We start from the raw sequence: 19392 nt of genomic DNA, 5'->3' as shown, positions 1-19392 counted from the left end.
TTTTATGGACCCCTTCTCAGAATACTGTGCTTAAATCATAAAATAAAATAAATATAATAAAATATAATAAATAAAATAAAAGATACATTATATTAAAATGTAAATATCAAATTATTTTTTATATTTGTCACACAGTTATATATGTGCTCCTTTATTAATTCATTAAGTAAAAATTTATGGCAGTGAGTCTAATAGCTATAATAATTTCAGTTTAGTGATAAGTGTAAAAGATATTTTGAGATACCTACAACAACTGTAATATGCTATCAGAACATTTCTACTGGTGATAAACTCACATCTTCTGTTAATTCTACCGTGATCCGTTGCCTAGATTCGTATTTGAAGGAAATGCTAAATTTCAGTTTAGAGGATAGTGAAAATGACAGTATAAATTTTTTCCAAACCAAGTTCACAGATCCCAGACATCTTATCCATGGGTCCCTTGCAAGTCTAGGGATAAAGTTCAGAAGCCCTGATCTCAGGTCACGTCCCTCCAGAGCAGCCTCCACATTGCCACCAAATCTGATGCAGTCACTCTGTTGTTCAAAAGCCTTTGATAGCTCCTTCACTCCCCAGGTAAAATACAAACTCTTTTGAGAGGTAGGCAAAGCCCTGAGTGCTCAGTTCCCTGCCCACCAACTTAGGGTTATCTCCTAGTTGGTTTCCTCTTTTGCATTTGAAGCTCCACCCACATTGGTAGAACTTATGGGAACAAACTGTGTTCTCTCACACCTTCGTGTGGTGTGCTCTACTTGGAACTGCCTTGCCTGGCTTTTTGGCCAAGCCAGCTTTTTTTTTTTTTTTTTTTTTTTTTTTTTTTAAGACAAGAGTCTCACTCTGTCACCCAGGCTGGAGTGCAGTGGCGCAATCTCAGCTCACTGCAACCTCTGCCTCCCAGGTTCAAGCGATTCTCCTGCCTCAGCCTCCCAAGTAGCTGGGACTACAGGTGCGTGCCACCACACCCGGCTACTTTTTTGTATTTTTAGTAGAGACGGGGTTTCACTGTGTTAGCCAGGATGGTCTCGATCTCCTGACCTCGTGATCTGCCTGCCTCAGCCTCCCGAAGTGCTAGGATTACAGGCATAAGCCACTGCGCCCAGTCGCCAACTGATTTTTTAAGTCTCAGATGAAAAGCTGCCTCCTTTCTGATTTCTTTCTTGACTCCTTCAAACAGATCCAGATAGGTCTTCTCTGCTCAGCTGCTCTTTGCGGAGACCTCCGTTGCAGCCATTATCTTATTGTACCATGTATCATGGCATGCTGGCTTGTGTGTTTCTCTGCTACACAGAATCTCCTTGAGGTCGGGGACTGTGTTTTTTGTTTTTGTTTTTTCTTTGAGACAGTCTCACTCTGTCACCCAGGCAGGAGTGCAGTGGTGCCATCTCAGCCCACTGCAACCTCTGCCTCCGGGTTCAAGTGATTCTCATGCCTCAGCCTCCAGAGTAGCTGAGACTACAGGCGCACGCCATCACACCTGGTGAATTTTTGTAATTTTAGTAGAAACAGGGTTTTGCCATGTTGGCCAGGCTGGTCTTGAACTCCTGGCCTCAAGGGATCCAACCGTGTTGGCCTCCCAAAGTGCTGGGATTACAGGTGTGAGCCACTGTGCCTGGCCAGGGACTGTGTTTTTTAACATTCCCCAGAACCTTGCCTCATGACTACAAGTAGATGCTCAGTAAATATTTATCGAATGAGTGAACGAATGAATGATTGAATAAATGAATAACTAAATAAATGAAGGAAATAAATATAAAGACAGGGAAGTTAAAGATAATGCAAAGCTTCAATCTGGGTTAGAGTAGAAAAACTGAAATAAAAAAAAATTGAACGAAGGAAAAAACTTAATTGTGTTCAGTAGAGTTGTAAATTAAGTACATTTTTCATATTCTAATTTTTTCAGAGATAGTGATCCATGAATGTAGTAGAGCATAACTGTCCATTAAAACACAGCATTTATTCTGGTATTTTCGTTATACAGAAATTTGCTACAGAAAAAGGCCTCATCCTAGAAAGAGGTTGCATTCTAAAGCAGGGTTTGCAAACCAGTTGTCTGGAATTTACAATACAATTTTCCTCAGAAGTAAATTAAAATCGGTGATTAGGTACCCAATTTATCACACAAAAGCCCATTTACTCTCTAATGTCCCTGAAAAGCTTCAAGTCTGATTAAAAACTGGTAGAAAATAATACTATTTAATATTATTGAAATATAGCCAATTAAGCAAAACAGTAAACAATAGGAGTGAATGTGAACATAATTTATTTATCTTGAATATTGACACTGGAGAAAAGACAGGTTTAATTTTAGCAAGTGAGGAAGCCCAAGAGATGTTTGTGAAGATCAGAAGAACTTCCGGTCATTCAGAAACTTTTTGATGTTAGTAGCCCTAGCTCTTTAATACAGTCAGTCCTCTGTACCTGTGGGTTTCCCATCCGGGGATCCAACCAACCACAGAACAAAAATATTTGGGGGAGGAAAAAAAAAGCAATAAAAAATAACAATACAATACTAATAAATAATACAAACCTTTAAAATATAGTATAACAACTATTTACATAGTATTTACATGTATTAGGTATTATTAAGTAATTTAGAGATGATTTAAGGTATATGGGAGGGTATATGCAGGTTATATGCAAATACTATACCATTTCATATAAGAGATTTAAGCATCTTCAGATTTTGGTATCCTTGGCAGGGCTTTTGGGCGGTCAGGGGCAGGAGTCCTGGGATCCATCCCCGAAGATACTGAGGGATGAATTATGTATAATTTCACTTCAAGGCTTGAGATCTTTCCTTCTGGCCTACACAAAGGAGAGACACTGTTTTGCAGTACCTGAAAAACTTTTGGAAGACAAAGGCGAAAGAGAAATGGAATTAAAGAGGCTATACGTGTCCTATAAAGTTTACATGAAGTCAGATTTGCTAAGCTAGGCAGAAAAAAAAAGGAAGCAGGATATATATGGCATGGTATATGTAGTGGTTACACCATGCCACTCACCAAACATTTCTGTTTCTCTCGCCCTTGGCACAGGGGAGAACTATGCTTCCTGGCCCCGTTATGGTTGGGTGGCACTATTTGACAGAGTTCTGGCCAATCTGTCAGGAGCAGAAGTGATAGGGCATTTAAACACCAGTAAGAGATCCTCTGATTCTCCTTGCCCATCGGCTCAGCACCTCAGGCCAGCTGTTTGAGGAGGTGCTGCAGCTGCTTCATCAGCCTGGTTCTGAGTGGCTAAAAGAGCCTCCCTGGTGATTATGACAGATGTGTACAGATGTAGAAACCTCTATTGTTTTAAGCCAGCGAGAGTTTGGGGTTGTTTGTTCTGCAACATAAAATGGCTATTATGATGGACACATCATTTATAAAATTTACCTCCAGAGAAAGGAAAGGAGTGATAGGGAAGAGCTTGTGGGTTATGGTTGCACTAGATAGACACCTAAAGGAGATTAAAAGAAGGGAGGAATGGCCAGGCGTGGTGGCTCACGCCTGTAATCCCAGCACTTTGGGAGGCCGAAGCAGGTGAATCACCTGAGGTCAGGAGCTTGAGACTAGCCTGGCCAACATGGTGAAACCCCGTCTCTACAAAAAAATACAAAAATTAGTTGGGCATGGTGGCGGCGGGCACCTGTAATCCCAGCTACTCAGGAGGCTGAGGCGAGAGAATCACTTGAACCTGGGAGGCGGAGGTTGCAGTGAGCTGAGATCATGCCATTGCACTCCAACCTAGGCAACAAAAGCGAAACTCCGTCTCAAAAAAAAAAAAAAAAAAAAAAAGGGAAGAAAGGGTATAAATTCAGATGTCAGAGACTCTTCCAAGCTGGATAATCAGGATTTGGGCAGATCTTGCATTACTTCTGAAATCAAAGTCCCAATAATAGCATCATTATTAAGATGCATCATTTTTAAGAGGTCATAGCCCTCTTAGTATTAACCACATGATGAAATATTACCTACATGTGACTAGCAGACAATATTGAGGTACATGCTGGCTGCAGGCATCAGAGGTTAAAAGCATTTGTAAGCTTATTGAGAGAATGAACAGAAGAGTGAGAAAACCATGGCTTCTGAGTCAGAGTGGCTTGAATTCAAATCTCAAGTTTCCCTCCTGTTAAATAAAAATTATAGAAAGTCATTGTTTTGGACTAAGGTCTTGCACTAGACCCCAAAATCTAATCTAATCAAAATGGAGTCACTCAAGCTGAGGTTTTTAGCAAAGTGAAGCTAAGTTGTTATCTGACCCTCTGAGAAATCGGGAGAGAGTTAACAGCCTAATTTCCCAAGCAGGCTAGTTTCAATCAGCATGATAATGAAGTTCCCTCTACTGTAATCCTTACAAAAAAGTAACCTGGAGTAACCTGATGTTAACCAATCAGTTACTTTTCTATTGTTCTGTCTCCCTGTCCCCACGTTACAAGGAACTTAACTTTGAAAGGACCAATCCGCTCTGGGTTCTGTTTTTGCTTTCTTCCGCTCCTCTCTGGCTGTAAAACCAACCTCTTCTGCTCAGCTCATTGGAACACTTACTCTATTTTATGGAATGAAGTGTTACCCAATTCTAGAACTGCAAATAAAGGTAATTAAGATCTTTAAGAGAAATTGTTGTGATTGTGTCTTTCGACACTATTAAATCATTTAATCTGTGTGTCAATCTCCCTGTCTCTGAAGTGGTGATAAAAGCAGAATCTACTTCAGAGGTTTGTTGGGAACTTTCAGTGAGGTCATACTTGTAAAGTGTCAAATGCAATGCCTGGCATTAGTAAATGTTCTAGCTTTTTTCAGTCTTCTGGAAGCCCAAGAGTTGGTTTGTTATAGAATGGTTGCCTGTCACGCCTTGGACACAATAAATCCCATGGCCTGCCCAATGCAGCTTCAAACTGGATCTCTGGGGGGCTTTCAGCTATTACCCAGGCTCAGTGATGCACCTCTGCTTGAGACATCTGATTACCCCAACCCTCCTCCTTGCCTATCAAAACCAGAGATGTGCCCCACTTTAAGAGAGATCCAGGAAAACCCAAATGTGCAAGACGGATAGATTGGGGCCGGATCATTCATGCACCAAGATTCTTCCAATTTTACCAAAGAATCTAAGAATTTCCTTAGTATATTATAGCTTTTTTGTTTCCTTTACTTTTTTCTTAATTGCTTGACAGATGAAAATAAAGCTCAATGGCACTCTCATCTATTGAGGATCAATTGGAAATAAGAATAATCTATGTAAGTGGGAAAAATGACTTGCAAAAACACACCCTACGCCCATCATCTTCTGGGAACACATCTGTTTGTTAGCTGGGGAGCAGAGTGAAGACAGCCCTCCAGATCCCTTGATAATGAAAATTCATCCAAAGGGTTATGATGATGATGATGATGATGATGATGATGATGGCATACACCAGATTCCTGTTTCTCCATGACAATCAAGATCTAAAAACCCAAGTCAAAACTCTTCAATGATAGGGTAATGTTCAAAGATCCATAGCTAAAAGAAAACACAAAATTCTTCTAACCAGGATAAAAAACAGCTGGCTGTGAAAAAAAAAACCCAGAGTTAAGAAGGAAGAATATTTTCAAAATAAATGAGAATATATTATGGCATAGAGGTAAAATCTATACTACAATCTATGTAGAAACTGAGACTCCACTGATAGGTGGAGCCCGCCTCTCCTCTGAGCACTCCCACCCCAGTGTACTATCACCTCTGGGCAGATGGGGACCTCCTTGGAAGGGACCAAAAATCCTGAAGGCTCCAGGCTCTTCGATTTACAGATAACAGATTCAATGTTTGGCCCAAGGTCAGAGAACCAGAGCGGACCCCAAGTTTTCCAATTCCTAGTTCAGGGTTGTGCCCGCTGCACCACGACCTCTTGCTTTCCTGAGAATAGAATCTGTGCCAGTTACCCCAACTTGCCCAAAGTGGAAGCCGGTCCTCAAAGGGAAGCGTGCAATCTGTGTGACTCAAAGCCCCAAACTCTAGGGCAAATCTGAGCCTGCAGCCAAGGAAGGAGAGTCAACGTCTCACCCTCTTCCCAATCTTCTCACAAGGACTACCTCCCTCCTACCCACCTCACACCTAACCAGTCTCCCTCACTCCGCCTTTGCTTTGTTCCAAGCCATTTATCCAAAGGACCTCCAGAGGGATGATATAAAACACAAACTTAGTTCTGTTGTTTTCCCTTCCATTTAAAAAGCTGACATCTGCTCCCTACTGCCCTCAGGATAAAGTCCAAGGTTTTCAGCCAGGCCTGCAAGATCTGCCCCAGGTCACCCTCAGACAGCCTCATCTCTACCCTCTTCTTCAACCTTTCAGCCAAAAGGTCTTCCCTACTCAGCAGGTCTGAGGACTCCTTCCAGCCTATTAACACTCAGACACAAGATACCTTCCTCTGGGGGCTTGTCTTCTATAAACCCTCAAAGCAGGTCAATGGCACCCTGTCCCCAAAGTAACTACACTGCCTTTAACAATGCATTTTACAATAAGTTATTCATGTAATTACAGATCCTATGCAATATGGTATCCTGAGATGCAGAACCTGGGTTTGATTCATGACTTCCCTACATAACTGGGCAGGATATTTGACCTAAGTTTCTGTTTCATTTGGAATAAATGAGGGTCATACATACCTCATCAGGTTGTTGGGAAGATTAAATGCAATGGCTAAGCAGGGTATGGGATATATTAGACTGTTTAATAAATGTTAGTCCCCCTCCTCTCCATCCTTTCTCATAGTCTGTAAGAGCTCCCTCAATGAAAGAACACTTCCTACTGTTGAGTAATACTGTAGACATTCAATAAATGTTGGCAGAAAGGAGAGAAGGAGGGAGAAAGCAGGTGAGAAGGGAGGGAGGGAGAAAAAAATGAGAAAACTAATGAGATAAATGAATGAAGCTAGAAGGAAAAAAGAGGCCCTGATCTATTAGAGCTGAGTTGTTGTAAACAATGATCACATGATTTTGAGATCGCCTAACACCTTCCTACTATGAAATTGAAAAGGTAGCTACAGATACCCCAGAGTAACTAGAAAAAGACACAGAATCAGGAGATGGCCTGATCCACAGTAGAAGACAATGTAGCCCAATATAAGATTGACACACATTTAAAAAAAAAAAAAAAATCATTCCTTGAATTGTTCACTCCTACTCTGCTCTAAGCACTGGACTTGGTATAAAAGAGGCTACAAATAAACTGATCTTACCCTAATGAGGTCTCAATTATTGAGGAGGACATAATACCTAGATCAGTGCTATGTTGTTAAATCAGCTATCTGGTGGCGGGGAGTCTTAATTTATAGCATCTGCCTATTTCTGTGGTGTAACGAGTCCCACCATGGCTGATTTCAATCTATCAATAATTTATGCATAATGATTGAGCTCACAAAATCTCTCAGAGCCTCCACACACTACTGATGCTCCATCTCCCTTACTTTTCTCTCTTGACATTTTTTTAGCCAGTTTGTTGCATATTAACATCCCTATCACATGATGGACAAGGAAAATAAAATGAGAGAACAGAGAAGCAGCTGATTTTTCTGTCAGTGGTTCTAGCAAAGGAGATAGAATGGGGAGGAAGTTGAAACTATTGGCTAGATGTGTTTATGGGCTTCTATTATTCCCCCATTCTCTCTGCCTCTTATTCCTACAGATAATTAAGAGCAGATGCTCTAATCCAATATGCAAAATACAAAGACACTTTCTGACCAAATACAGAATTGATGGCCAAAACCTAGAAATAAAAATGAAGAGAAACAAACTATGCTGGAAACCTAAGATGGGTCAAGTTCTTCAAGATGGCAGGGCGGAATGTTAAAATGGGAAGTCAAACAACTTTCTCTGGTAGAAATAACATGGCCTCTTTTTCTTTTCTTTTTTTTTTTTTAAGACAGTCTCACTCTGTTGCCCAGGCTGGAGTGCAGTGGCGAGATTGTCGCTCACAGCAACCTCTGCATCCCAGGTTCAAGCAATTCTCCTGCCTCAGCCTCCCAAGTAGCTGGGACTATAGGTGCACACCACCACACCTGGCTAATTTTTGTATTTTTAGTAGAGACATGGTTTCGCCATGTTGGCCAGGCTGGCTCGAACTCCTGACCTCAAGTGATCCGTCCACCTTGGCCTCCCAAAGTGCTGGGATTACAGGCATGAGCCACTGTGCCAGGCTAACATGGACTTTTTCCAAATGTTAAAGATCACAGCAGCATTCTGGACCAAACACTAAACAGGAAAAAGGATACCAACTAACAGAAGGGAAAAAATGCTTAGCAAAAACAAACAAACAAACAAATTTTTATCTTTAACGCTGTAGGAAACTGGAAACTGGGGAGATGTAGGAAAATTTTATGAAGTTGTGTGATGGTTTAACTGGCAAAAAAGTCTCACCCCACCATGGCAAGGGGGCTCCTTGGGTGGCATTTATGCTGAGACAGGAGAAGAAGGCAGCGGGCGATATTTCCTTTTCTCTCACTAGGACTCTAGCAAGCTTTTCTCTAAGAGAGGCAAAGCCACGTGAATAATACATCACAAAATGCACTCCTGATCTAGGGCAAGTCAGAATGCCTACAAGTTAAGGATGTGGGTCAAAGTGAGAGTTGTCTGTAAAAGCAGTTAGTTTTATCTTTATAAATACATGTTTATTGAAGTAAGTCCTATTCTCTGTGGCACACTTAGCTGATCCAGCCTCCTTTGCTGACAAAGCTCAGGAAGGGGTAGATAGGAAAAGCCAGCTCTGCTCCACGACTTCAGACACTGGGGACTCCAGGATCTTTAGAGGCCACTCTAACAATAGTTGTTACCTTTATTACCTTAGTAATAAAGTCACCTGAACTCAAGCCACGCAGAGGAAAAGTTAGAAAAATCAAAAATATGTGAAGATGAGAATATAAGAACCACGCATATGAAGAAATGAAACAAAACTCTCACAGAATCATTCTTACTTATAGATGTACAGCAGCAGAAGCAAAGGAATGGAGAGCATTTTTATTCCGTGCAAATGGTTAACTTAACACTGAAAAAGGAGCCTGCCATACTTAAAAAATAAGTAGATTAAAAAAAAAAATTCCCATAACAAAAGTGTGGCATCTGGTGCTGGCTACTTGCTTCACAACCTGAATGGAACCAAAGAGAGATACAAAGAGATTTAATCTTAAAGTAGTCCAAATCATTCAATTACCCAACTCAAGGAGAGTATAATTATCCTCTTTCACTGGAGTATCATGCGGCCAGAAGGGCTGTGTTAGATGAGTCAAGAGGGCAACTTTATGATAGGAAAGGGAGAAAGTAAGGCAGGAATTAACTATCCCTTATGCCCATGAATGGGCAAAAGCAAGAATGGGTCCTGCTGGTAAGGATGGGAGGGTGGGCAGTCGCCCAGGCATTGTGGCTGGATGTGTGTCACATCTGGCGGAGGTAGAAATGAGATCATCAAACAGCATGGTTGGGAGGTTTTGGGTTTTAAAACAGCAAACAGATTAGAAAGGTTAAGGAGTTAAAATTAACAAAAAACTAATGTGGATCAAGACATCGTGAAATCCAGCAGAGGCAGATTTTTCAGAATCGGGTAGAGGAGGCCAAGAACTGTAATTATCCCACAGGGTATTCCACAGGCCTGGCTTCTGAATCCCAGCGGAAGAAATATATGATGTTAAGAGAACTGTAGGGCTTGCAGGAAAGCAAAGAAGAGTCTCGGCAATTTTAACAAAGGGTAGGAGCGTGCAACTTTTGCAAATAGTAATCCTAAGACTAAAGTATCTGCGTTTGAATCCTGACTCTGTCATTGATTGGCTGGGTTGTGTGCCTGTGTGTGTGTGTGTGTGTGTAAGAGCATGCAAATCTCCCAGCCCCTCTGGATCCGAAAGTCTTCCATAAAATCCGTAATATGTGATCTAAAAAGTGGTTTCAAGCTTTAAAATTCTAAGAAGTTAAAAAAACTGGGAAAGGAGAATACAGAAGACCTCTTAAGTAAATGAAAGGCCTACAACAATACTGTTTTGCTCTAAAGGATAGAAAGGACTACTTAAAGACGGAGACTTCAGCCCAGCTGTTAGACATAACCACAGCCACTCAAACCCCACCTACCCTGTGCCTAAACTCACAACTGAGAAGGGCACAGCCTGGTCTCAGGACATTCCATCCTTTGGATTATTTGACGAAGATGACGTCTCTGTCTCCTACCCTCCTACCAGGGTACAATTTTCTAAAAGCAGAGAAAATCCTTCCCAAGAAAATAAACACTCCCAAACAACTGTCTCATTCTGTTACCTATTTGGATTACATAATTATTATGAAGTCAAGACTTTCTTACTGACACACCAAAAAAGACCTCTCATCTCATAAGCTGAACTGCCTTTTTCTCCACTATCCAAAGTTCCAAAAAAATCTCCAAGTCCCTAAAAAGCAATCACCACTGCTCACTGTAATGGTCATGAAAAACTGCACTGCATCATCTCTGCCCAGAACAGAAACTGAGGTCAAAATATTTTCAGAGTTTGGGGATATATAAGTCTTGTATACCATATTCTTCAACAACAACAATAATAAATATCCTCACAAATGCCCTAAATTGCCCTACATTAGGAGAAAACAATGGATATTTTTCCAGGCTTTGGTGAGGATAATTTAGACAAGTGTACTTTTTTTCTACTATGTATAAATGGGGCTACCAACAGTTGGTTACTGGCATTGATCAGCCACTAAATAAAATAGGAAGTCCCCTCCCCACCCACCTGCACAGCAGTCATTATGAGCTCCCCTTTCAGGCGTGTTCAGGGGAAAAAAACCACCGGGCCAGGCTGACCAGAATCCCACAGAGCACAGTGCTAATTAAGGTATCTATACTTTTCCAGTTGATCTGGTTGAAGCAGCAGTAAAAACACCAAGGGTTCTTTTTCAGCCTGCTCTAACTTGTTTGTCTGGATCAATGTAGAAATTTTCAGCAGCAATTTGCTCTTCCCAATTCCTCTCCCAGGAAAAAAAAAAAAAAAAAGAGCTAGGATATTCCTGGAATGCCTCTCGACTCAAAAATCAGGAGGGTAACCTCCTATCATCATTGTACTTTGCTCATTTCGTTCTTGGGAAAATTAAATGAGATAATACAAGTGCTGAGTAAGAACCTGGTTCACAATAAACTCAATAAATAAATGATGTCAGTCATCATAAAAAAAAAAAAAAAAACCAAAAATAATTGCCTCCTGATGTTTATCAACTTACTTGCAATATGGAAGATTGAAATATAAGGTAATAGGTTTCATGGCACACTCCAGAGATGTTTGTGCTGTCCTCCAGCCTTCTTATAATTAGTCACTTGTGAGCAGTAACTCAGAACTTTTTCCAATTTCACAGGTACTCATGCCCCACAACTGCCTCCCCACTCCCAGTAACTGAGAAATAGAGTGTTCAAAACAATGACAACAGAAATGCAAAAGACCTTTAAAGAAATTCCACAAAGCCCCTTGGCACTGATCATATAGAAGTTTTGCCAGAAAAATCAAACATCCAACACTAAACAGATGTTGTCAGTGGGAGAAAAAGGGTGAATGAAGCACAGATTCTGAGCATCCTAATCAAACGGTTATGGCCCCATCATAGATCCGACCCTAAATGTCTAGCTTTTCTTGAAGTTTTAGGCCACAAATAAACTCTTCCTAAAGCACACCTAGCAATCTTTTGTGTTTGGCTCTGCTGTTTGGATATACATAGTATGTTTCCTGCCAGGCACAAAACCATTTTTCAACTTCTTCATGAAAATAAGGTAAGATATGCAGTAAGCAGGTTTTATTACAATTTATAACTGAATTTTCTCATTCACACAGGATCCACTTTTATGGTGACACACCATAGTACTGTAGCTATGCAGGAAAATTTTAAAGCCATAAAATGAATAATGTCTGGACTCTAGAAAAGATGGTACATTTATAACAGTTATGCAGACTAACATAGCAAAAAATAAGTGGCCATAAAACTTTGTATTTTTCTTTAGTATTATGCCTATTCAACTTGTAAAAGACTGGCCATGTCATAATGTTTGTAGTTTCTAAACCATGTTTTTGGAAACACAGAGGACATCAGTGTTAAGCCTATTCAAATTGTAAAAGACCCGGCCACTTGGCAATTCCTGTAGTTTCTAAACCATGCTTTCTAAATTGCAAAGGGGGCAGCTTCAGCCCATAACTTTACAGAAGGGCACGTAATGTTCTACCTCTTGTTGAATAATTGGCTTATTTCACTTGATATAAGTTTTTATGGCAATCCTCTATTACCATGAAAGTGTACGTTCTCTAGAACTCAATAAGTGCAACTTGTAGAAATCAGGTTTTTTTTATTTAATACATTCTAATCAAATAGTAACAGCAGTAAATAAACACTTTGAAAAACAGGCAGGTATCCCCCTGTATCTGGAAGAAAATTAAGTCAAAGTATTCTACACAGTAGAAGGGAGACAACTGTTTATGTCCATGGTTAGACAATTCAAGGACAACTTGGATATTTCTAAAGCCATTTCCAAAAAATCAATGGCAACAGTTTGGGACACAGCTATTTCAAAGGGTAAAATGCCTATACCTACATTGGTTTTTATTAACAGGGATTGAGTTGCACCTGTATAGCATGACATTCTTGTCTTTAGCCTTAAAGGAAAAGAGAAAGTCTTTTCCATTTGCACCAGTTTGAAATTTCTGAAATAAGGCTCCCTTAAAATGGATTACTACAGTACTCATTCACATGAGAGTTCATACATGTAGTAAAAAGACAAATACAGGACTTCATGGTCACTTTTTTTGGTTGATTTGGTTAATTGCATAAAATGGGATAAATACATACATAATCTGTTTAACAAAACTCCTAGGTACATCAGAATGCAAAATATAAAATGCCCAAAAGAGACTCTGATCAGCAGGCATATCAAATTGCAGTGAGGCCTGTGTCAGCTTGGTTCCTCCCACTTCTTCAGTATTCCTATGAGGAGTTCTTTCTCTCCTACTGGAGCCTGGACCTTTGACATAATGGAAAAGAACCTAAGAAGGCAAGGCATTCTGATAAAACGCGCCTTCAGCCTTTACATGCGACATTTTATTTTTAATCTAAAAGGATCAACTGGTCTTGGTCAGCCTTAGGAAGGGAAGCATCACTCAGGTAAAAGTATCTGGAGGAACTTTAAACACCTAGCTACCTCTTCAAGCATTTAAATTAGATTAGCTTCAGCTGTTCTTAGAAAGCATTCCATATAGTTATCCAGAGCACTCAAGTTTTGGTTCTCTTTTACATAGCTGCATTCGGAGATACTCTATGTGAGACATGTTTAAAAAAAGAGAAACATTTATACCTGGAATTTATATTCTTCCAAGTAATCTTTTAGTCTTGTTGGTAAAGGCAGTCCCCAGATGGCACCGGTACATTTGTTAATGGTGAGCCTACAGAGATGCTGCAGAGATGGTGCTGACGTGTAGAGTGGTTTGGTCAGATAAAGGTGAACAGTGCCGTTCCGGGGTGCTTCTGGACCTGTCCGCTTATCCTTGCACATCTGAACATAGTAGTCGATCAGATGAACCACACTGTCAAATTGTTTAAGCTTGGATTTGACACATATGATAGAGTCCAATCTGAATTTTCCGTCTTGGTATTCGATTCGAAGATTAGTTGGTCCAGCTGATGTTTTAACAGATATTGTTAGTAGGTAGTCTGAATGCGAGCTATCTCTAATCAAGAAAGTTCCTTCTGGTGCCTCTTTTAATTTCTCTTTGGCTTCATTAACAGTCATACTTCCCCAGTACCATCCTGGGGTTTTTGTTCAAAAAGAAAAAGAAAAGAGGGTAAATCAGTTATTATAAGAATTTTTAGAACAGAGCAAGTAATTGGCAATAATTTTTTTAGCTCTAAAAAAGAAAAAAAAAAGGTGGTGTGTGAGTGAAAGTTTACCAGGGCCACCACAAATACTTTCAGTAGGAATTTAATAAAAATTTGGGTCCATTTTATGAACACAAACGGCGAGTCAGTTTTCTTTCTTTCTTTTTTAAAAAATTAACTTTCTGAAGCTCTTCTTAAGATTGTCTTCTAATGAACCAAAAGAACATTTGCAGCATGACACACTGGCTGATGAAGCATGACACTTTTAACATTATTTAAGTAAAATAAAGATTTAGGTAAATTAGAAAAAAATCAGAAGTTAGAAATAAAAGCCATGCCCTTTAAAAAGTGGAAAACCCAACTCCTGTAATTGAACTACAGTAAAAACAGAAGCAACTTTTTTGGATGGTTGGTATCCCCCCCCCCCCCCCCACCAAAAAAAAAAAAGAATCTGCAAAGCCTGCTATGAACAGCCTTCTATGTAGAAAGCACTGCTATGTACTTGTTGTAAAAGCACAGCTCTAGCACAATAGCTTCTGTTCGCTGCTTTATGACTACCTTACCAGTCACTAAGAAATGGGAAGTCCCAAGTGATAATTGCTACTTCAAGTTTACAATCTTCCCTAAACTCTTTTGAACTTTGCCCTAATCCAAACCCAATCACAACCATCCGTCTGCCCTGCATTCTCGATTTCATCTGCCTGCACCATCTCCCCGGCCCACCCTGCTTTCTAAGGAGGCTCAAAGACCGTCCATATTTAAGAAGTCTGAACATTTGTGCTCCCTCCACCCCCACAATTACCGGGATACTTGCAATCTGCCGGTGCCTCCCCGGGAGGGAAAGCCCGTGGCCCACACGGAAAGACCGGAATCGCAAGCGAGAGAACTTTTCCCTCTCCCTTCCCTTGTTGCTACCAAAATTTCAACTGTGCCACAACTGTAAGCTTTTAGGATACGGATTTGGAAAGCCAGAATGATTTGCCAGATACTTTACTTTTTTTCTTTTTTCAGATGCCTAGAGACAGCGTGCCGCGAGAATTGCCTGACTGGACTTGAAAGCGGCAGTCCCCTGGGCGCGCCGACCATGGAAGCAGCGCTCGGCGGGGGCTTCGCAGCCTACTCTCGACGCCCGGGCAGCCGCCCTCGCGGCAGTGTCAGTCCCTGAACTTGGCAGCCAAGATCCTGGGCCGCAGCCGCAGCTCCGCCCGGGAGCCAGATGCTGCTGGGCCTGCGGGGTCCGCGGCACCCACTTGCTGATTGCACCCCGCGCAAAGGGAGGCGCCCGACGCTTTCCCCGGCCGGGGTTCGAGCCCGGGCGCCTAACCCTGAGCAGGTGCGGAAAACAGTAAAGCTTCCAGCGTGCTAAGAAGCTATTTCCAAGAAGCCCTTCCCGCGCTCTGCGCTCCGCCAGGCCTGAGTCCCTGAAGAACCACTTTCCTTACGCATTCCCAAGGACCCAGGACCCTGCGAGCGTGCTCTCCGCGGTCCCTTGGAAGCAAGGGACGTATTTCCATCTTATTCTTTGCTTCCCACCTCTACCCCGCTTCCTAGCTGCGTCCTTGGGGAGGCGCCCCCTCCCGCACGCGTCGCGGCCAGTGGGCTCCCTACCTGTCTGACCGAGCTCCCGCAGGGCCTTCGCCAGATGCGCCGCCTCCGGGGATGGCTCCTCCGCCGACCCCGCGGTCCCCCACTGGCTCCGCGTCCCTTCCCCGCCATTCCCGGAGGGCTCGAGGCACCGCAGGGTCATGAGAGAAGGGTCACCGCGGCAAAGACAGGTGGCCGCCCGAGCTGGGGTCAGAGAAGGGTTCGCGTCCTTCCTTGAAGTCAGTGCGAATCCCAAAACGAGTCCCTGCGGGGTGTCCGAAATGGTGGCAGAGAGGGAAGGGATGGGGCTCTTTCTCCCCAGATCCTGGAGGACGGATGACAAAGTCCCTCGCAGCCGCGGTCACCCACTGATCGCCTACAAAGAGAAAGCGGGAGGTTGGGTCAGTCCAAACTGGACCCCTGCGGCTGGGGTGGGGGTGGGGAAATAGACGTGGAAAATCCCAGGGACTCCTCCGCCTCTACGTTCCTGCACCATTTAACCCCAAGCTTCCAGTTAGCTCCCTGGCCCAGTTCTAGAGAAAGGATAAAGACAGCAGAGATCCAAGACAAAGTTGGCTGAAGAGGTGGGGGGCGGAGGTCAGGATGAGGGTGAACAGGATGTCTTCCCGCCCAGGGTCACTAGCTGAAATCAAAGACTGGCGACCTAGGAAAAGCAAATAGTCACCTGCAGATCCAGTGAGAATAGGCCCTTGTCAAGGACAAGTAGAAAAAATTAAAAAGGAAAGAACAGGAGAGATTCCCCAAATTGGCATTCCGGTCTCACACCTGGCGCAGCCCGAGGGCCCCCAGGAAGAAGCACCCACAAACTTGGTTCTCCGCCCTAAAGCGCTGAGGGGCCCCGAGGCACCAACCCGGGGTGCAGAGGTGCGGGAGCTGCCGCATCTCCGCCCGGGAGGCTCCTCGCTCCCCTCCCCCCGCTTCCTGGTGCCCGCTCTGGCGGGGTTGGGGGCGCCGCGGCGGTCGCTCCCGGACCAGGATGGCTGCGGTGGCTCTCGCCGCCGCGGGCGCTGTCGAGGAATCGGCCCGAGCGCGCAGCCCTCGCGGGGCTACGAGCTGAGGCCGGGGCCGAGACGGCGGTCGCGAGCGCTGCGGAAAGTGCAAACCACCAACGCCGCGCTCTTACCTCGACCTCGGCCGCGGCCGCCACCGCCGCCGACGCCTCCGCACCAGGCAGCCTCCTCAGCGGACATGGGGCGGGGGGGGGGGTGAGGGGGAAAGGGGAGGCGGGAGGGGCCCGGGAGAGGAGGGGCGTCTGCCCTTGTTTCCCCCGTTAACGTTTAATTTGGGAACGAGATGCCCGGGGATGCAACCAGCCCCGCGCTCGGAGGCGGCGGCCGGAGTTCCGTGCGCAGAGGGCACACAAAAGCCTCGAGGATCATTGCCTCGACCCCATCCCCCACCGCGCGGCGACGCCCCCTACGGGCTGGGACACCCCCACCCTCGGACTGCTGCCGGGTTTTCCTCCGGCTGCGACCCTGGAGGTGGGAAGGAGAGAGGGAGGGAGGGAGGAAGGAGCGAGGGCGGGAGGCAGGCCGATGGGGAGGAGCGGGAGATCAGGTTATTAGGAGGATTATTAATTTGAATGGCAGTTTAGGGGAAATAAAAAAAAAAAACTCCAGACACTTCCAGACGCCGAGAAGGGGCTGGAGAAAGCAGGCAGCAACGCCAGGCCGCGGGGCAGAGCCGCGGCTCGGACTCTCTCTTCCCCGGCGCTCCGAGCTGCGGAAGCCCAGGCCGTCCGCCGCTCCCCGGCGCACGCGGCCGCGCCTCGCCGCCCTCCCCGGCAACTCTCCTCGGGGCGGAGCCTTCGGGCTTCCCCCTCTACCGGTACCTGCCGCGGGCGCCCGAGCTGCGGGCACGGGGGATCCTGAGGCTGTGCGCCCGGGACCCCGGCGCGCACTGTCCGAGGGCCACGCGGTGAGGGTGGCTGCGGGCGAGAGGGCTCATGCTTCAGGGGAAGCCCAAGGCCCGCCAGCCGCGGCGGCTGCGACGAGACTTGGCAAGAGTTAAACGTCGGTCCCAGGAGCAGCGAGTGCGCGCGACTTCCCAGCCCGACGCGCCTCCCTTGCTCCCCGCCTCCCTCCCCAGTCAGCGCTCCGCTCGCGCCCCGCCCGGCTGCTGCGGAGGCCGCTTTCCAGGAACTTTCCAGGAATCGGCCTCACGTGACCGCGGGCCCCGCTACTGCTTTAAAGAGGCTCGGTCGCAATACACAGGCTTCAGGGAAGACCGGGTGAGAGCGCTTGGGTGCAGGGCGGGCGGTGTGCACGCCGGGGTCGGCCTGCCTCTGGCCCCACACCCCGGGGTGCTCGGGCGCAAGCTAGAGATGTCCCCGGCCACCGGCCACAGCCAACCCCGTTTCGGCGGCCGGAGCCTGCCCCCTACCCGGGCCAGCTGAGCGCCCGGGTTCAGGGAAGGATAGCGATCCTTGGCCCTTGGCCTGCCACGGGGGTGGGTTCCTCTAAACATCCCGGCGGCGCCCCCTTGACGCGACCCTCCTGGCCGCACATTTGCGGGGGGGTGGGCGTGCAGGAGCGACTGTGGGTCCTCGGAAACCAGCCTCTCCGGCTCTAAGACACATTGATGGCGTGGGGACACCGTGCTTGGCCCGGTGCCCACGGCCGGGGACCGGAGGCGGTCCCCTTGATCAGGTCCTGGAAGGCAGCGAGCGGGAGAGCAGCGCCTCCTTAAGCGGCGCCGGCCGTCCTTAGTCCCCTCCCCCTGGCGCTCGGGCTCCTTGTCACCCGCACCCACCCGGCTCCTCCCTTCCTCCTCCCCTCTGCTCCAAAGTCACCGGTAGACCCGGCGGCCCGTCCGGCTCACCTGCGCGGGCTGCTAAGGGGGCGCCCTTACCTGCGCGCCCGGAAGGGGCTGGGTGACTGGCCTCGGTTCCCGCAGTCCGGAGAGTGTCTCTGCCATTCCCTGCAGGGCTGACGCCCCAGGGCCGGGATTCGGAAGGATCCCGGGCACCTCTACCCTACCTGGGATTCTCATCTCCAACCCCACTGGAGGCCCCCTGGCCTTAGTGGAAACTCATCTCCTTGTCTGCGCACCCGCCCCCGAAATATGACCTACTTGAAATGTGACCTACTTTTTAAAAGAAACCCTTAACAATCACGGGAAAACCGGATCCAAAATTTCGATAAGCATTTTTCTTTGAAATACTATTCTATTGCATCACTGCTCAAAAGCTTGAAAGGTCAATGGCCACTTTTAGTTGAGGCGGTGGCTATGGGAAGTTGGGCGAGGAAGGGGGAGGGGTGGGAGGGAGGCGCGTCTTGCAAACCTTGCCTGGTGCCCCCCCTGCCGGCTCTGGGAGGAAACGGGAACCAGCTCCCAACCTTGGGGTCTGCAGCCGGGGACCAATGGTTTTCTCAATAATTTTCCTGCTTTTGAGTACATAACTGTATGCAGATGATAAGCAGATGAGTCGGGGAGGGGGTCATTTCCCAGCTAACAAAGAGCTTTGTTAACGCTAGAGCCGTGTGCCCTTAATCATGTTTCGTTTTTTAGAAAGAACCTTTTATAGTGTGGGCGGAGCTAACTGAACCCTAGTTAAAATCCTCTACAAAGTAGTTGAATAATTTTGCACAAGGCACTTACCCTCTTTGGACCTCTGGCCCTTTTTATAACATGAAGGGCTAGATTCGGGTTCTGGGTGAGGGACTGGGATAAAGGAACAAATCAGATTCCATGTGAAGCCTGTGTACAGTCTGAGGCCCCAAGCCTTTTAAGAACCACTATGTCTACTAGGGTTAACTGCCCTCTAAATCATCCTAATATGGCTTCTTCTTCCTTCATGGAGAATCCTAGAGGAAGGGTGTACCCACACTTTAGCTTCAATAAAAGGGTATTTATTCCTAAAATTGGCGGAGGCGGGGGAGGGGGCGTGACCAAGTCTCTCTCTGTCGCCCAGGCTGGAGTGCAGGGGCGCGATCTCATCTCACTGCAACCTCTGCCT

The 19392-nt window shown here is 45.7% G+C and overlaps 1 protein-coding gene across 5 annotated transcripts; it reads right to left on the bottom strand.

Annotated features, from left to right (window-relative positions):
* Positions 1–12286: 12286 nt before the first annotated feature.
* On the bottom strand, positions 12287–18631 carry SOCS2 (suppressor of cytokine signaling 2). Of its 5 annotated transcripts, none has more exons than XM_002823588.5 (3): positions 18285–18631; positions 15438–15789; positions 12287–13760 (listed from the first exon to the last, which is right to left on the bottom strand). In XM_002823588.5, exons 2-3 carry the CDS (start codon positions 15574–15576, stop codon positions 13303–13305), a joined length of 597 nt encoding a protein of 198 aa, XP_002823634.1. In that variant the 5' UTR covers positions 15577–15789; positions 18285–18631; the 3' UTR covers positions 12287–13302. The 5 variants fall into 5 exon arrangements, with proteins under 5 accessions (XP_002823634.1, XP_002823633.1, XP_002823630.1 ...); XM_002823587.5 differs by lacking the exon at positions 18285–18631 and adding an exon at positions 17817–17940; XM_002823584.6 differs by lacking the exon at positions 18285–18631 and adding an exon at positions 17266–17554.
* Positions 18632–19392: the final 761 nt, after the last annotated feature.

This window comes from Pongo abelii, chromosome 10, assembly GCF_028885655.2.
Source record: "Pongo abelii isolate AG06213 chromosome 10, NHGRI_mPonAbe1-v2.0_pri, whole genome shotgun sequence".
Taxonomy (NCBI): domain Eukaryota; kingdom Metazoa; phylum Chordata; class Mammalia; order Primates; family Hominidae; genus Pongo; species Pongo abelii.
The sequence above is the reverse complement of the archived record's forward strand: the minus strand, read 5'-3'. Positions and strand labels throughout refer to the sequence as shown.